The sequence below is a fragment of the Sturnira hondurensis genome, unplaced genomic scaffold (genome assembly GCF_014824575.4).
Source record: "Sturnira hondurensis isolate 20B ecotype Veracruz unplaced genomic scaffold, ASM1482457v3 Scaffold0000780, whole genome shotgun sequence".
NCBI classification, from domain to species: domain Eukaryota; kingdom Metazoa; phylum Chordata; class Mammalia; order Chiroptera; family Phyllostomidae; genus Sturnira; species Sturnira hondurensis.
The window spans coordinates 4,494,301-4,509,999 of record NW_028073411.1 but is presented as its reverse complement, the minus strand read 5'-3'; the positions used below and the strand labels follow the sequence as shown (position 1 = coordinate 4,509,999).

Genomic DNA, 15,699 nt, shown 5'->3' with positions numbered 1-15,699 from the left:
AAGATACAGACACACCAATAATTCGTGCTGGGCAACTCAAAAAGGGGGATCATTACACCAAAGCCCAGGGGCTACAGGTGCAGGCGAATGACATCACTGCAAGAAATGTGCTTGCAGAAGAGCAATATTCGTAAGTTAATATACCATAGTAGCAACTGTATGAATTTAAATGTGTACAAGCACCATCGATTCTTTAAATACTAGATTTCATCTACAACTATACATGGGTGTTTCCTGCAGCCATGTAAGTCTTGAACTTGGATAGACTCCTCCCACTTTATTCTTATTGTTGTAGCTATCCTAGTTCCCTTGCTTTTTCATATAAACTTCAGAATAATATAATCTGTAGTTACAAGGATCTGACTGGGGTTTTTATAGAAATGAACCTAAACCTGTATCTGCCCTAAACTTGGGGGGAACTGACATCTTGAGTATGTTGAGTCTTCTAACCCACCAACACAGTATGACTCTACCTTTATTTAGATCATCTTTGATTTTATTATCAGCATTTTGTAGTTTTCGGAGTATGAGTTTTGTGTACACGTTTTGTTGGATTTACATAAAACCCAACTATTTCATTTATTTGAGTGTTGTAAGTGGTATACTAGTTTTAATTTTGTGCTCCCGTGATCTTTGCTGGTATACAGAAGTTCAATAGACTTTTGTACATTTATCTGGTATCCTGCAACCTTGTGGAACTCCATTTAAACTAGTTATTTGTGTAGATTCCTTGGGGGTTTTCTATGTAGACAATCATGCCAGATGCAAATAGGAACAGTTTTGTTTCTTCACAATATATAAATGTTGATGGATACGGAACTCTAATGTGCAACCGTAAACACTGTTCAAAAGGTATAAGATGACACCGTGCCAACAACTTTGAAAGGAAGGCAGTGTCATGAAGCGCAGAGGTATCAGCTACTTCTTTTGTCCACTGCTGTTGGTGGTGATGCTGCCTTGTCCACTTAAAGGAGACCAAATCTCTGCTCCAAAGAGTCATCTCATCTCCTGCATGCATTCTTATGAAAGGAGGGTACTCACAGGTGCCAAGGAGTGCGGCAGAAAATAGGTGAGCTTACTGCATAGGTCCAACAAGTTGACTGCAACGTGTACCCTCCTGTGTACCGAGCACTGCTTACCTGCAGGCCGGGCGGGGTTGGCGACGACTGCGTTTAGGGAGCGGCCTCACCTCGGCGGTCCTCGCGCCTCCCAGACGCGCGGGGGCGCTGTGAATCTCTACGAGGCGGGGCGGCGCTCTTTCTCAGCCTTTAAAAAAAATTTTTTTTTTTTTGGACTGAGGCTTTCGGGACGGCGGCGGGAAGATGGCGACCCACAGGGACAGGCTTGGAACGGCGGAGGTGGAGGGCAGCGCCAGCGGCGCGGGGAGCGCGGGAGTGGAGGTGGTGCTTCTCTCCGATCCCGCCACCGCCGCCCCGCTGTGCCCTCACGGTGCGTCCGTGTTGGGACTCAGTCTCGTTGTGGGGCGCCGAGGGGCGAGGGCTACCCTGAGTTTCCACGGGCTTTTAGTGCTTCTTACTTTTTATCAGTCTGTCTCCTCCACCGTACGTGATGGCTAGAAAACGCGTCTTCCTCGGGAGTTTGCGGTTTTCACCTTACTTAAGAAACGTCATAGAAAGTCCCCACTGTGGTGGTTTCGGCCCCACGGCTAGAGGCTAGGCAAAGGGGATGTGTGTTGTCGAGAAATTCCCTTTGCTGAGTGTCTGGGGATCTCATTTGTTGATTGGCTTTCATTTCAGTTAAAAAACAAAAAACAAAAGTTAGGGAGAACGATAGCATGAATTGTGGCTTGGAAACCAGACCCGGTTTTTCTCTTACTTGCGGAGAGAGTTGTGTCCAGCTCTAAAAGTTCAGGACCATTGAGTGGACCTTACCGAGGTGGCAAAGTGCTCCGTTCTGTGGACGCCCTCCTCGTTCTAGTCTCAGGACCCAGGTCATACACCGTGTGGACAGCAGTTCTAACAATAGCATTTTATTTCTGGAGAGACCAGTTTTCAAAAGTTATTTCCTGATTATTAAAGTAGTGGATTTAATAATGACAAATCGTGCATAAAATTAAAACAAGGTTTATTGAAGGCGGTGAAAACTAGGAACTTGATGTTGATGGCTGCTCTTTGACATGGTTTTCCCTCTTCTGGAACTAGGACCCACTCTTTTGTTTGCGAAGGTGAGCCACGGCAAAGAAGAAACACGGAGGTTTTATGCCTGCTCCGCCTGTAGAGATAGGAAAGATTGTGACTTTTTTCAATGGGAAGATGAAAAGGTATATTAGCTTTTTGGATATGTATATATTTTGATGTACGTGACATTTTTCAGACTGCATGAGATAAATTTCTTTTAAGACAGGAAGATATGTTTTGGGGTTTTTTTTTGTTAGACTGGAGTTCGTACTTAACTCTGAACTTACTTTGATCACTGATGTCTTAAACTACTGTCTCCAAGACTTAGTTCCCGTTAAGACCTTCTGAGGTGTTGATACTGGGTCTGCCAATAAAGATAGATTTCTCCCTGAAGCGCCTAGGTCATGATTGTTCCAGCAAGTGTTTTAGAAAAACACGTTTTTTAAAAAAATATTTGCATTGAACATCTTTTATACAGCTACTGGGCACTTAGAGAAATAGTTATGAGCTGGGATCCTCTTGGACTTGGCCTAATTATAGTTTCTTGAAGTTCTGACCAGAGTACTTTCAGCGTTGTTGGGTTTATTAGAAAGCAGCCTTGTATATTACTCTTCCGGACCCCTGTTAAGCTCAGCACATGGGAGTTCATCTCCACGCTTTAGTCTTCACGTGTTGGCTACTGCTTCAAACTGTTCTAGACTTTTCCCAGTTTAATGTTTTGGGTATCTCCCCCCTCCCCCCTGACACGATGCTTGTCTGCAACTTTGGGCCACTTGAATTTCTGGCTACTGCTTGTCAGAATGTGGTGCCAGTGTCTCTAACATGGTGGCCAGTGGGATATGATATTAAGTGGATTTTGTACTCTCAGTTGTCAGGAGCTAGACTTGCTGCCCGGGAAGCTCGCAACCGAAGATGTCAGCCTCCTCTGTCCCGGACACAGTGTGTGGAAAGGTACTGATGTGGTCATTTTTATTTATTATCCTGTATTTTTTTAACCCCGGCCTCTAAGTTTATTTTGATTAATTAATTAGTTTTGATTGTGGTAAATATATATATGACAGAATTTGCCAGTTCAGTAGCATTAATTCCTGGTGTTGTGCAACGGTCACCACTATTTCCCAAGTGTTTTCATCACCCAAAAAGAAACTCGGTCACCATTAAGCGTTAACTGCCATTCCCCCTCCCCCCAGTCCCTGATAACCTCTAATCTACTTTTGTCTCCATGAATTTGACTATTCTAGGTACCTCCGGTGAGTGGAATCATCAGTATTTGTCCTTTTATGTCTGGCTTGTTTCATCTAGCATAACCTGTTCAAGGTTTATCCATGTAGCACGTGTTAGAATTTCATCCTTTTTATGCTGAATCCTGTTCCCCTGTGTGTCTATACCACATTTTGTTTATTCCCCGTCAGCAGACACCTGGCTGTTGCCACATTTTGGCTTCTGTGACTGATGCTACAGCACACGTTGGGGTATGAGTGTCTGTCGGAGTCCCTGTTTTCAGTTGTTTTTGCATATATAGCTATGAGTGGGATTACAGGATCGCATGGTAATACTGTATTGAGCTTTTGGAGGAACTGCCAAACTGTTTTCTACAGTGGCTGCACCATTTTACATTCCCACCGGCAATGTAGGAGGGTTCCAATTTCTCCATGTCCTTCTCAACACTTATTTTCTCTTTTTTTGATTATGCCTTCCCAGAAATGGTGAAGCGGTATGTCATTTTGGTTGTAATTTTTTATTTCCCTGTACTCATAATGTTGATCACTTTTTCATGTATTTTTTTGGCTATTTACTTACCTTCTCTTTTAAAAGATTTTATTTATTTTTAGAGAGAGGGGAAGGGAGGGAGAGAAACATCAAATGTGCAAGAGATACGTTGATTTGTTGCCCCTTATATGACTGGACCAGCAACCCAGGCATGTGCCCTGACTGGGAATCAAAACTGTTATTACCCCTCAGTTCACAGGCCTTCGCTCAATCCACTGAGCCACCGCAGCCTGGGCTAGTTACTTATCTTTGGAGAAATGTCTGTTCAGTTGTTTTGTTAAATTTTTAATGTTTTTGTTGTTGCTGAGTCACGGGAGTGCTTATGTGTTCATCCTTCTCAGATGACTTGCTAATATTTTCTTCCATTCTTTAGATTGTCTTCACAGTCTTGATGACGTCCTTTGATACACTAGAATTTTTAACTTTATTGATAAAGTCCAGTTTATCAAATTTTTCTTTCATTGCTTGTGTTTTTGGTATCATAGCGAAGATATCATTGCTAGATTGAAAACTGAAAATTTCCTGTAATGTTTCTATTGAAATACTAAACCAATTTTTTATGAAAGCTGTGAAACACCTGTTTTTAAAGGTCCGCACGGTTAAAATGTTTTATCGAGTGAACTGTAATTGAGTCGTGGATTTAACTCTTCGGTAAACCTGTGGAAGGAATCCGTCCCTCTGCTGTGTCGTGGGCCCTGTTCTCTGTGCTGCGAGGAGCTCCCTGAGTCCCTTGCTTGGGTCCCTGATGATGAGAAATGGGCTTTCGCTCTCCTGGCTCCTCCTCCTGGCTCCTGGGGCCACTGTGTTTGGAAGGGTGCTGCGTTCCTATCCGGGCCAAGTGGGAAAGATTCCTGGGCTCTATTAAAAATGTCTTCCCAAGCTTCTTAGTAGATTTTAAGGCCCTTGGATGGAGGAGGCTTTTCTTAAGATAAATGGATTGCCTCTTAAGCAAAGTACTTAATCGGTGGTGTCTACTTAATTTATAGTAATTCAATCGATAACGAAAATGTGGAAAGTAGAAGTACCCGTAAATTGGTCACCACTGCCAGCTAGGCCCAACGCTAGGTATTTTACGTGAGATGTTACTTACGCCTGCTGAGCTGGTTTGCTTACACGAGGCTTGGGGACACAAAGTATCTTCATCAGGTTCACACTGCTACAGTGACTGAGCGGTGTTCACACTTCAGCCTCTCGGGTGCCAACGTGGTGTTTATTTATTTATTTATTTATTTAATCCTCACTGGAGGACATTTTTCTTTCATTGCTTTTAGAGAGAGAGGAAAGGACAGAGAGAGACATGTCTCATGTGGGCTGCCTCTCACACTGCATTCAGACCAGGGATCGTGCACGTCTCTGGACTCAGGGAACAACACACTTGCAACCTAGGCTTGTGCCCCGACTGGGAACTGAACCAGCAGACTTTGGGTTACAGGACAATGTTCCAACCAACTGGGCCACACCAGCCAGGGCATCCAGCATGATATTTTTTCCCCTTTTTAAAAAAAATAAAATGGGAACATTACACATAAAATGTTAATAGTATTTATCTCCACCAACACGGTATTTTTAAACATAAAAGCAGATAGTAATTAATAAATGATGTGTACTAATTTAATTTAAGGAGATATAAGATAAGGAGATGATACCTGAGGGGTTATATAGAGATATATCAATGAGATTATCATGGTGCGATAAAATAGATTATCTGAGGTGCAGAAAGCAGAAACACATCTCCTCCCCCCCCCCCACATCCATCGCCTTGGTCATTTTGTAACATTTCCTTCAGGCCCCTTTTCTCTGCCAGGGTTTGCTTTACAAGGTCGTAGTCACAGTGTGTGCGTAGTTTGTGCTTTGCCTTATTGATTTTATCTGATAGCGTGTCGTTCATGTCACTACATAAGGATATTGGTGATTCAATTAAACTCTAAGAAAGTTTAGGTGCTCTTGTTTCTTTGCGTAATAAAACTTAGTTTGGAGCTAAAAAACACTGATCTTTATATTGTCAGTATGTNCATCCATCGCCTTGGTCATTTTGTAACATTTCCTTCAGGCCCCTTTTCTCTGCCAGGGTTTGCTTTACAACGTCGTAGTCACAGTGTGTGCATAGTTTGTGCTTTGCCTTATTGATTTTATCTGATAGCGTGTCGTTCATGTCACTACATAAGGATATTGGTGATTCAATTAAACTCTAAGAAAGTTTAGGTGCTCTTGTTTCTTTGCGTAATAAAACTTAGTTTGGAGCTAAAAAACACTGATCTTTATATTGTCAGTATGTTTTTTGATAATAAAGGATTTTTGAAACTCATGTTTTAAGCTGTCAGAATATAAAAACACTGGCCAAAAAATGAAGTATTGAAGAATTTTCAAAAGGTTGGTTGTTTGGGCTGCTTGTAGAGGTTAATTTACCTTACAGATGCAGAATTATTTAAGAGAAAACAAATACATAGATTCAGTAAGACTTGGGGGCCATAATTTCATCTGTCATCTAGTGCTGATTCTTGAGAGCATGCCTTAAAATAATTTCAACACCTTAAATAATCTGTGACCCCCCCCAACCTTGGATTTTGTTGCCTAATCCACCATCTAACCATCCATCCATCCATCCAATCATTTATTCGTTCTTTGTTGAGGGCTCAAAAAGAACTTAAAATGCCAGTGGTGGAGTGGAGACAGTAAAAAGTCACACAGTGAAAGGAGAGTGCGGGCGTGTTCACAGAAAAGGCCGAGAGCAGGGAAAGGCGGGGCCGCTGCCACGAGTCCCTGCCTGGGCTGATCAGTGCAGTGTGAGGACTCGGCGTCTGTGTAGGCGTCTGCGTATGCGTTGGAGGACGAGTAGGGGTGTGCGCTGTTCAAAATGTAATGTCTTTGATTTCATTGCATTACTATGTGATTAGTGTTCTTATGATTTCTTATATGCTTTCTGGGGAGTAAAGTTCAAAATCAGTCATTCCTCTGAAAATTTAAAATTTTGGCTTTTAAAATCATAGGCTTACTAAATATCTATTTACTAATATCTCTGTTGTTAATGACCTAGTCTGTTAGTGTATCTTCAGCTTAAGACTAGCAGCCCATTCTTGTGTGCAGACGGACTTACGGGTGGTATACCATGACTTGAGATTGTAATTGCTTTCTAATTTAACTTCATGCAATTCATTTATGTTATCTTATTAAATAACTACTGTATTTGAAAGTAGTAGAAGGCATTTAAACACTATACCTATCCTATAAAGTAAACTTTTCATCTGTTACTGTGGAGTAACAATCACTTTTCATTGACTGATTTATTTTTGAAATTGGTGTAAAGGAATATGGCAGCTAGCAAGATGAATCAGCCCTGCTGCTTGGTTTTAATTACGGAGCTGGCAGCGTGGCCCCGACTCCCGGGTTTTACAGGGCTTGGTCCTTGGTTTTCTAGTCTCACTCTTTGGACCATCCTTTATATTTCATGTGCTCAGCTGACAGATTTACGTTTTGTGCCTGAGATTTGACTTTCCTACAGTTTTTATGCTGCCTGTTATGCTCCGAAATGTGTTATTCTATTATGTAATACGTTCGCACCTTCATTGTGCCCTGTGAAGTCTCAAGGAAGATATATTTCAATGCTAGAATCAGCATTAATTTATGTGCATTCAGATAGTTTTATTTAGTTGGTATTTCATTTGGTTATTTTTTTTCAGAGCTCATTTAAACTCAGATTTTCAAGGTCTGCTATTAGGGAAATGCCATAAACATCATTTGTCTCCTCCGGGAAAGGCAAATGGAACGTCAAATAGAGATCAATAAAAATGACATTTCAAAATGCTGGCCGGCAATTTGTGACTCATACTGAGCCATGCAGCAGAATGAATCTTCCCCCCCAGGGTATGTGTAGTAAGTACAAATGAGAAGGGGGCGCTGAGGACTCCGTGGCTCTTCACGGTCTCGTGTTCTTGCTGCCAGACTTGGAAACCTTGGGTCTGACTGGTGGGAGGGGTGTTGGGCCATTCGGCGAAAAGGTGAAGGGCTTGAGAGATGCAGATTGTTAGTTATAAAATAGATGCAGGTCTATTATAAAATAGTCATGAGGATGTAAGTACAGCACAGGGAACAGAGCCAATAACATTGTGATAACTATGTGTGGTGCCAGGTGGGCACCGGAAATACCAGAGGGAGCACTTTGTAAAGTGTATACTTGTCTGACCGCTATGTGCTGTACATCTGAAGCTAATACAAAATAATAGCGAATGTAAACTGTAACTGAAAAATAAAAATTTAAAATATGGTCTAACAAGAACAAAAAAGACACCCTTGTGTCTGAATGTTAAATTTAAAGCAGTATAGTTGAATGATTATGCTGTGATTGGGAATAGAGAGAGATAGGCACAGGATCTCAGTTTATCTTCTGTCCAGAGATAGTGGATAAGCAAGCAGTAAAGCTTTCTGAAGGACAGTTTTGACAAAGCACAAAGATACATAAGTGGAGGTTCACTTAACGGTGTCTTTCTTTTAAAAATAATTAAACTTTATGCCGTAAGATAGTCTATGTAGTGAGTGACTGTCACCCTCGCCCCTCACTGCCTTGGGCTTTGTTTCATGTCTTCCCGGTGATTTTGCAGCTTCCACCTTGAGCAGGCGGCACAGGGCCTGACGACTTCATCTGCTTGGGGGTCTTCCTTGTCCTTTTCCCTATAACACCCTTGGTGGTTGTCGTCACTCTTTCAAACATCAGAGCAATTTCAAACGTATGCTCTGTGGCTCAGTTTTAGGGCTCGACTGCCTGTGAACTAACTTCATGTTTTGGGACTGAGTCATTGGGTGACCGCAGCGACACCCCACCTGTGGTTCCAGCACGCTCAGTCCCACAGAGAGATGACAGCACGGAGAGCTAGGACCAAGTGTGCACATGGGCACACACTCCCTGCGACATCATGACCTCTGTCTGACTGACAGCAATTATAAATTGTATGTCAATATCATACATGCTAAAACGTGAAAGATAGGTTTCTAGAAAGTGATGAAATGGGGTGGTTGGGTTTTGCTTTGTAATACAATTGGACAGGCTTTTTTCTCTTTTTTTTAATCCTCACCTGAGGATATGTTTATTGATTTTTTAGACATAGAAGAGTAGGGAGAGAGAGAACCTTTGATGTGACAGAGAAATGTTGATCAGTTGCCCTCCTGTAAGCACCCTGACCAGGGATCGAACCCACAGCCCAGGAATGTGCCTTTGACCTGGGACCAACCTTGAAACCTTTCCGTATGTGGGCTGATGCCCCAACCAACCGAGCCCCTGGTCAGGGCCTGGCAGGCTTTCTTTTCACGGGTGGATTTCCTCCATTTTCATAGTGGATATAGTAGATGTGCTTGGCCTTAGTGTTGCTGTAGTGTTTTGTGCTTTCTGTTTTCACTGCCTTTTTAGCTCTCTTTCACTACATATGGCCCATGTTTCCTGTCCTTATGCTTCTGTGTTTTTGTCGTAGTGGTTCCTTTGGAACTTACTGTGATATTTAACCCTTTTTTAAAGATAGTCTTCCTCTAAAAATGAGAAATGAATCTAGTTTAACTCTCCTTCCTGTCTCTCAGTCACTGACTGATTTTAGTTGATTATTTCTTTTTAGGGTTGAGCTTTATGCCTTCGAATATTGCTTATAGCTCTTTTACTTGATTATTCTGTTTTAAACTGTACCTTTCGGCCTCTAGCTCTAAAACGTGCAGCGCTCGGTGTACTTACACTCTGCCACTTTCTCATGCCCTTCCCGCACCACTTTTGTTTGGATGATGTTGCCCACGTGTCCCCTGGGAGTGGGATGCCGTGTGTGTTTCTGCTGTCACCCTGTGGGTAGAGGGGCTCCGTGCTTCCCGACAGCCCCGTGTAGTCTCTTCAGTTGTCTCCTATTTAGCCGAAATTCATCCTCTGGCAGTTTTTATTTTTTAAATAAAAGCCTTTTTTAACAAAAAATTTTAAAATCAAAACTTGTATGTGGCTCTTCTATGATCTGTTCCCGTGAGATGTCCAGCGTGGGCACATCTGTAGAGAGAGGGGTGTGTGAGTGGCCTTGGCCGCTGCGGGGAAGGGGCCCGTGGAGTGACTCCTGGGGGAGACCAGGTTTCTTTCCGACGTGACAGAAATGTTCCGGGATTCTGCCGTGCTGGAGGTCGCACAGGTTCGTGAATGTTCTGACAACCACTGAATCGTGCACTTTACAGGGGTGATTGTGTGGTATGTGAATTAAATTCCAGTGATGAAGTCTGTGTTTAGGAATAGAATCACATAGTTCTGTGAGGTTTAGTGAAGAGCAACGTGCCTGTCTCCATCGTGCGTCTCCCCTCCCCAGAAGCAGCCACAGTCAGCGCTCTGGCCAAGTTCAGAGTTCTCCGGCATGTCTGTACAGCACACGCCATGCTTCCTGACTGATCGGTTGTTGGAACTGTCTGCTCATCTCATACGGAAGACGAGGATTTACCTTTCCCTGCCCTCTCACCCCTCTCCCCTCCAACTCCCCTGCCCCAGCTGTAATCCATACATTTTCATACCTTATTCTTGCTCAGTTCTATCATGAATTTGGCTAGATTCAGAATTTAGTGTTTGCATTCTTACAACCATAAAAGTGTTGTTCATAGCTGAACCCTGAAATAAATCACAGTAAGTTCTTTCCTACACAGCTTTTTGTTTTCCTTGCAGTTGATAACAGTTTTGGATTTCTTACTGCAGCTGCTATTTGTTATTTACATGCTTCTCCCAGATTCAGCTGCAGGTCTCTGCTTGTTTTCTGAAGCCTTGCAGAACATTCAGATGTAGCGCAGTCTGGTGGTTTTATCTTAATCTGTCCTAGGCTTTCTGAAGATGCTCCTTTCTGCCTGGCGCCCAGCTGTCCAGCACGTCCTTCAGTAGTGAATGACCCAGGTTACGTAATTACACAACTTGAGTTCTTCCAAGTCCTGAATCAGACATTTATTCATGATAAAGATTCTCGGAAAACTAGAAACAGATGGGAACTTCCACAACCTGAGAAAGGGCATCTTAGAAAGACCTATAGCTAACACCACTCTGGTAAGACTGGATGTATTCCTCCTAAGATTGGGACGTAGCAGGCTTGTCCACTGCTACCATTTCTGTTCAGCGTTGGCTGGGAGTTCTAGCCAGTTCAGTAAACCTAGATTTGGGAATAGATTTGGGCAGAAAATATAAAAATTACTAGCGAGAAAGAGAAGCCATATTTATATAACTTTTATTGTATATTGGTATATTTTTCTATTTTATTATCAGTTATTGTTGTTAATCTCTTATTGTGCCTAACTTGGAAATGAAACTTTATCATGAGTATGTACATATAGGGAGACATGTAAGGTGTATATCGACTTTGATACATTCCCCGGTTTTAGGCATCCTCTGGGGGGTCTTGGGATGTGTCCCCCCGGGATAATGGGGGACTACGCCAGGCGGGGCAGTTGAACCACTCACTGGTTTGTTCTCTTACTGTTCAACGTTGGGCTGCCTGCTGTCCAGTATCTCCAAACTGTGGTCTCCCGTGTTTTGTCTGTTGGAAAATTTGTGAGGGTCAGGGTGGTGAGTCTGGTCTCTCACTCTGTCGTGGCTGGATGCGAGCGGCTGTGACACTTGACGTCCAGCGACGAGGGGTAGCAGCGGTGAGCTCCCCGTCCCTGTCTCTGCAGCGGCTGGGTCTGCCCACCTGCCTTTCCTGTCCTCGGGGCCCTTTTCTCTCCTGACGTTCTTTCTTCGAATTACTGTAAAAGGTTCTCCTGATGTCACTGTCCTTTTTCCTTCCAGTCATAGATAAAGCTGTCAGAAGAACAGTTTTCACAGAAGTAGAAACATTTAAGTCACTGGCACGATAAGCTGGTTCTTGCTGCAGTCACCTGGAATCTCTGTGTGTCACTGCGAGGGTGCTTGAGGTGAAACTGCTTAAAATAAAACGTTTTAAAACTCACTTTGGTTCTACATGAAGCTAAGTTTTTCTAGTGCATCCAGAGTTTAGTTCAGTGCTACTTAGATTTGGGCATTGCTGACCCTCTGTGAGTCTCAATACTCTTCTTTTTCATTTGTTTTCTTACTCTGATTTCATAGCTGGTATAGCATATACGAAGTCAGCAGTTTTGAAAACATACTAACTGTGCTTATTTTCTCTCTCTACTCATTCCAAATAGAAAGAACAAAGAGGTGGTGAGTTTGAAATCAGATATAAGGATGACTTGAAAGAAATCAAATGGGATTCCAATATATACTATTTCAGGCTTTGAATATCAGCTTGCTGTTTTGGAGATGAGCTTCTCAGAACTGCCGTCATCAGTATTGCTAAGAATAAAGGAGCTTTGTGGGAACATTTTTTTAGGGAATAATTTTTCCTTTTTTTATTTGGAGGTACTTTTTCTTGCTAAGTATGCCATCAGAACGTGAAGAATGATCTTAATTTCTTACTTTAAAATGACTATAATACTGAGCCAGACTGTTGAACACTTCAAAATTAGATTTGTCAATACATTTGTCAATAAATTTAAACATGATAGTAGTCTCCATTACTACTAAGTTGTTTGAGTAATATATTATGTTCACATTTTAAATGGATATTGATCTTCATTCAGTGACTGAACTGGAGCATCTCGATCCTTATGAAATTGCTGATTCTCTTCTACTTTGTAGGCATGTGGCCAGACGCAAATTCCAGCCAACAGATTTTTCTTGCCTTTGCTACTTTATGCAGTACTCTTTAAGAAATAAAAATACTTTTTGCATACAGAAGATAGCCAAAATAAATGATCTTTAAAACAACAAACCAAAAACATATTCCTTGTGTTTTTTGTGTCTTGAAGGTACTTGCAGTTCGTCGAGCTGCCGGCGTCTCAGAGGAAGTTTTGTCGGCAGTGTCAGCAGTTGCTGTTGCCCAATGACTGGGGGGAGCACCAGGAGCACCAGGTCGTGGGGGATATTTCTGTTGCCCAGTTGAAAAGGCCCAGTCGGCTCCTTTCTCCGCTGGAAAATAAGAAGACAAATGCCCAGTATTTGTTTGCTGATAGGAGCTGTCAGTTCTTGGTAGACCTACTTTCTACCCTTGGGTTCAGGAGAGTGCTGTGCGTCGGAACACCACGGTATGTGGCAGGACTTTTTAAAAACTTTTGCTGGCACCACTATTTAAACTGCAAGAAAAAATTATCAAGTTTCAGGATATATAGCATAAAGTTTTGAGTATACAAAGAAGTAATAAAGTGTGCTCCCTCTTATGGACTTTGCAATCTGTATTCCATTTTAGAGAAATCTTTAAAGATTTCTGATATATGATAGCAGATTCTTTTTTCTTTATTTTTTTAAGATTATTTATTTATTTTTAGAGCGAGGGAGAAAGAGAGGGAGAGAAACATCAGCATGTGTTTGCCTCTCTCATGCCCCACATTGGAGACCTGGCCCGTAGCCCAGGCATGTGCCCTGACTGGGAATTGAACCAATGCCCTTTGGTTCATAGGCCGGTGCTCAATCCACTGGGCCACACCAGCCAGGGCAGGAGATGCTTTCTGATTTGATTCTTAAATTGTTTAAAAGTTGAGATTTCTGTGTTTCAGGTAAGTTCTACCTTTTAAAAAATATTTTCAAAACTAAAACTTTGGTTGTATCTCTTCAGTGTTTCATTGAAATATTAGAAATATCAGGAAAACATTGATTTTTTGTTTATTTGCTTATTATATATGGCATTTGTAATTTCTTATTAAATTTGCTTTCACCGATTGCCTTAGGTTGCATGAGCTGATCAGGTTGAAAGCTTCAGGTGACGAGAAGTCGAACATTAAAAGCCTTTTATTGGATATTGATTATCGGTAGGTTTACAAATTATAATATTTATTTCTGTTCATTGTCTCCTGTTTCTTTTTAATGTTTTCCTTTTATAAATTGTTTATTGCCTGTTACAGGCCTAGCTGACACTGAGAAGCAGTAGTGGCTTATCAGCTGCTTTCTAGTCGTGTAACTCCATGTGTCGTCCTCCGTGTTTCAGGCTGAGCCAGCGAATTTCTCTCCTAGTGTGCTTCCTGCGTGTTCTCTACGAGTGTGCTTGCAATTGAGAGAAAATCCCTGTCGAGTGAAATTTCTTCTCATGTACTTGTTTTCAAAGATAATCCTGAGCTTCCTCCAGGAGCGCCCTTCATTGCGGTGTTTTAAGTGTATAAGACATTGGCTGTAGTATTTTTACCAGATGGTGTGCGTGCTGCTGTCTCACTGGACAGAGCCCCAGGGAAGGGAGAGCTGACTAGGGAATAGACAGGTCCCGAGGCCGCGGGTAGTGGGCCGAGAGCTTCAGAGTCCCGTGGCTTCTGATCCTGGTGGGACAAGTGGATTTGAGACAGAAAGAGGACCACACCTTGAATCTCTGGTGGTAATTTAGAAGATACAGGCTTTTGGTGTATAACACGAGATGACAGACATGTTAATCCACAGTCTCTGGAATTCTGTACATTTGAAGCACTCTTCCTGGTTTCTGTAATTACTTGAATCCCAGGAGTTCCTAGTGGGTCTGTAGGACACCATCATTTTAGTGTCTTCACTTGTTCTTAACTATGTTGAAGGAATCAGACTTTGTGTTTCTTTTTTTCTTATTTAATCTGCTAGAGTCTATTTGGCTAATATTCCAATATTTGTTGGAGAGAATCTATGAAATTACGTATTTTTTCTCACTAAAAAGGCAGATTTTTAAAAGTGAAAAAGTCACAAAAAGTATAGCTTTTGTAATTTATTTTATTTAGATTTGCAAGTCACCTGTAGGTCGTCTAAAACTAGCAGCTACATTTCTCAGAAATACCCCGCACTTTCTGAACTATTCATTCCTTATTAATCGGGCTAGCATTTATGGATATGTGCTTGGTGGGGGTGATCCTTGGCAGAATGGAATTCCATAGGGACAATAAAGAGTTCTGGATAAACTGAGTTTATTTTTTTAGATTAAGATATAATTTACATAAAATTTACTATTTTAAAGTTTACATTTGCACAGTTTTTGCTGTATTCACTATGTTTTGTCATCATTATTTAACTCCAGAACACTAAAAAGAAGCTCCTTACTCACCTCCCCTGATAACCACTAATCTGCTTTCTGTCTCCATGGATTCGTGTATTTGGCATGTTTTATGTACACAAAATCATATGATGTGTGACCTTTTGCATCTGGCTTCTTTCACTTAGCCTGTTTCCAAGCTACGATGTAACAGTACTTCATTTCTTTTGTAGCTGTATAATATTCCGTTGTATAGATACATTAATTTCTTTTTTTAACGACCATGTTTTTTCCTTGGGTAGTATTACTGTTAAATTATTATAAATGTTTACTTTGGAGGCAGAAGTTTAACTTTTGGATTCTTGCTGACAATAAGTTATTAACCAGTTATAACAAGAACTGGTATTTATTGAGTGCTTGTCATATGTCCTAACTCATTCGATCCTCACAGCAGTCCTGTAAGATAGATGCTTTCATCATTGTCACTTCTCGGATGGAACTGAGGTACAAAGAGGTTAAATAACTTGACCAAAGTCACAGTTTGTAAGTCACCAAGTCGGTCTGGCTCCAAAAGTGAAATCATCCTCCGGAAATAACTTTGCCTTCGAAGTTGTATGAAAGCCCTTCTTATGTAATCCATTTCTCTTGTCACCCATCTGTCTTTCCTTTTTGTGTCTGTCCCCTTACCCTGTTCCACAGCGGTTTTTAAGCCCGTTAATCGCTGGTTTCCAGATTATCCACATATTTGGAATGAGGCATTCTATTAGTCAGGAATCTTTCTTTCATTAGAGTCCCGAACACTCGTTACCGGAGTCTAG

General features: G+C 41.7%; 1 protein-coding gene across 3 annotated transcripts in view; it reads left to right on the top strand.

Annotated features, from left to right (window-relative positions):
- Window positions 1–1,307: 1,307 nt before the first annotated feature.
- Window positions 1,308–15,699, top strand: part of ZCCHC4 (zinc finger CCHC-type containing 4) — a 45,770-nt gene continuing 31,378 nt past the window's right edge. For all 3 annotated transcript variants that reach the window (XM_037044830.1, XM_037044821.1, XM_037044812.1), the window contains exons 1-5: window positions 1,308–1,449; window positions 2,163–2,281; window positions 3,007–3,089; window positions 12,717–12,992; window positions 13,632–13,712. In XM_037044830.1, the coding sequence (XP_036900725.1) occupies window positions 1,323–1,449; window positions 2,163–2,281; window positions 3,007–3,089; window positions 12,717–12,992; window positions 13,632–13,712 (686 nt within the window). In that variant the 5' untranslated portion in view covers window positions 1,308–1,322. The remainder of the gene's footprint in view (window positions 1,450–2,162; window positions 2,282–3,006; window positions 3,090–12,716; window positions 12,993–13,631; window positions 13,713–15,699) is intronic.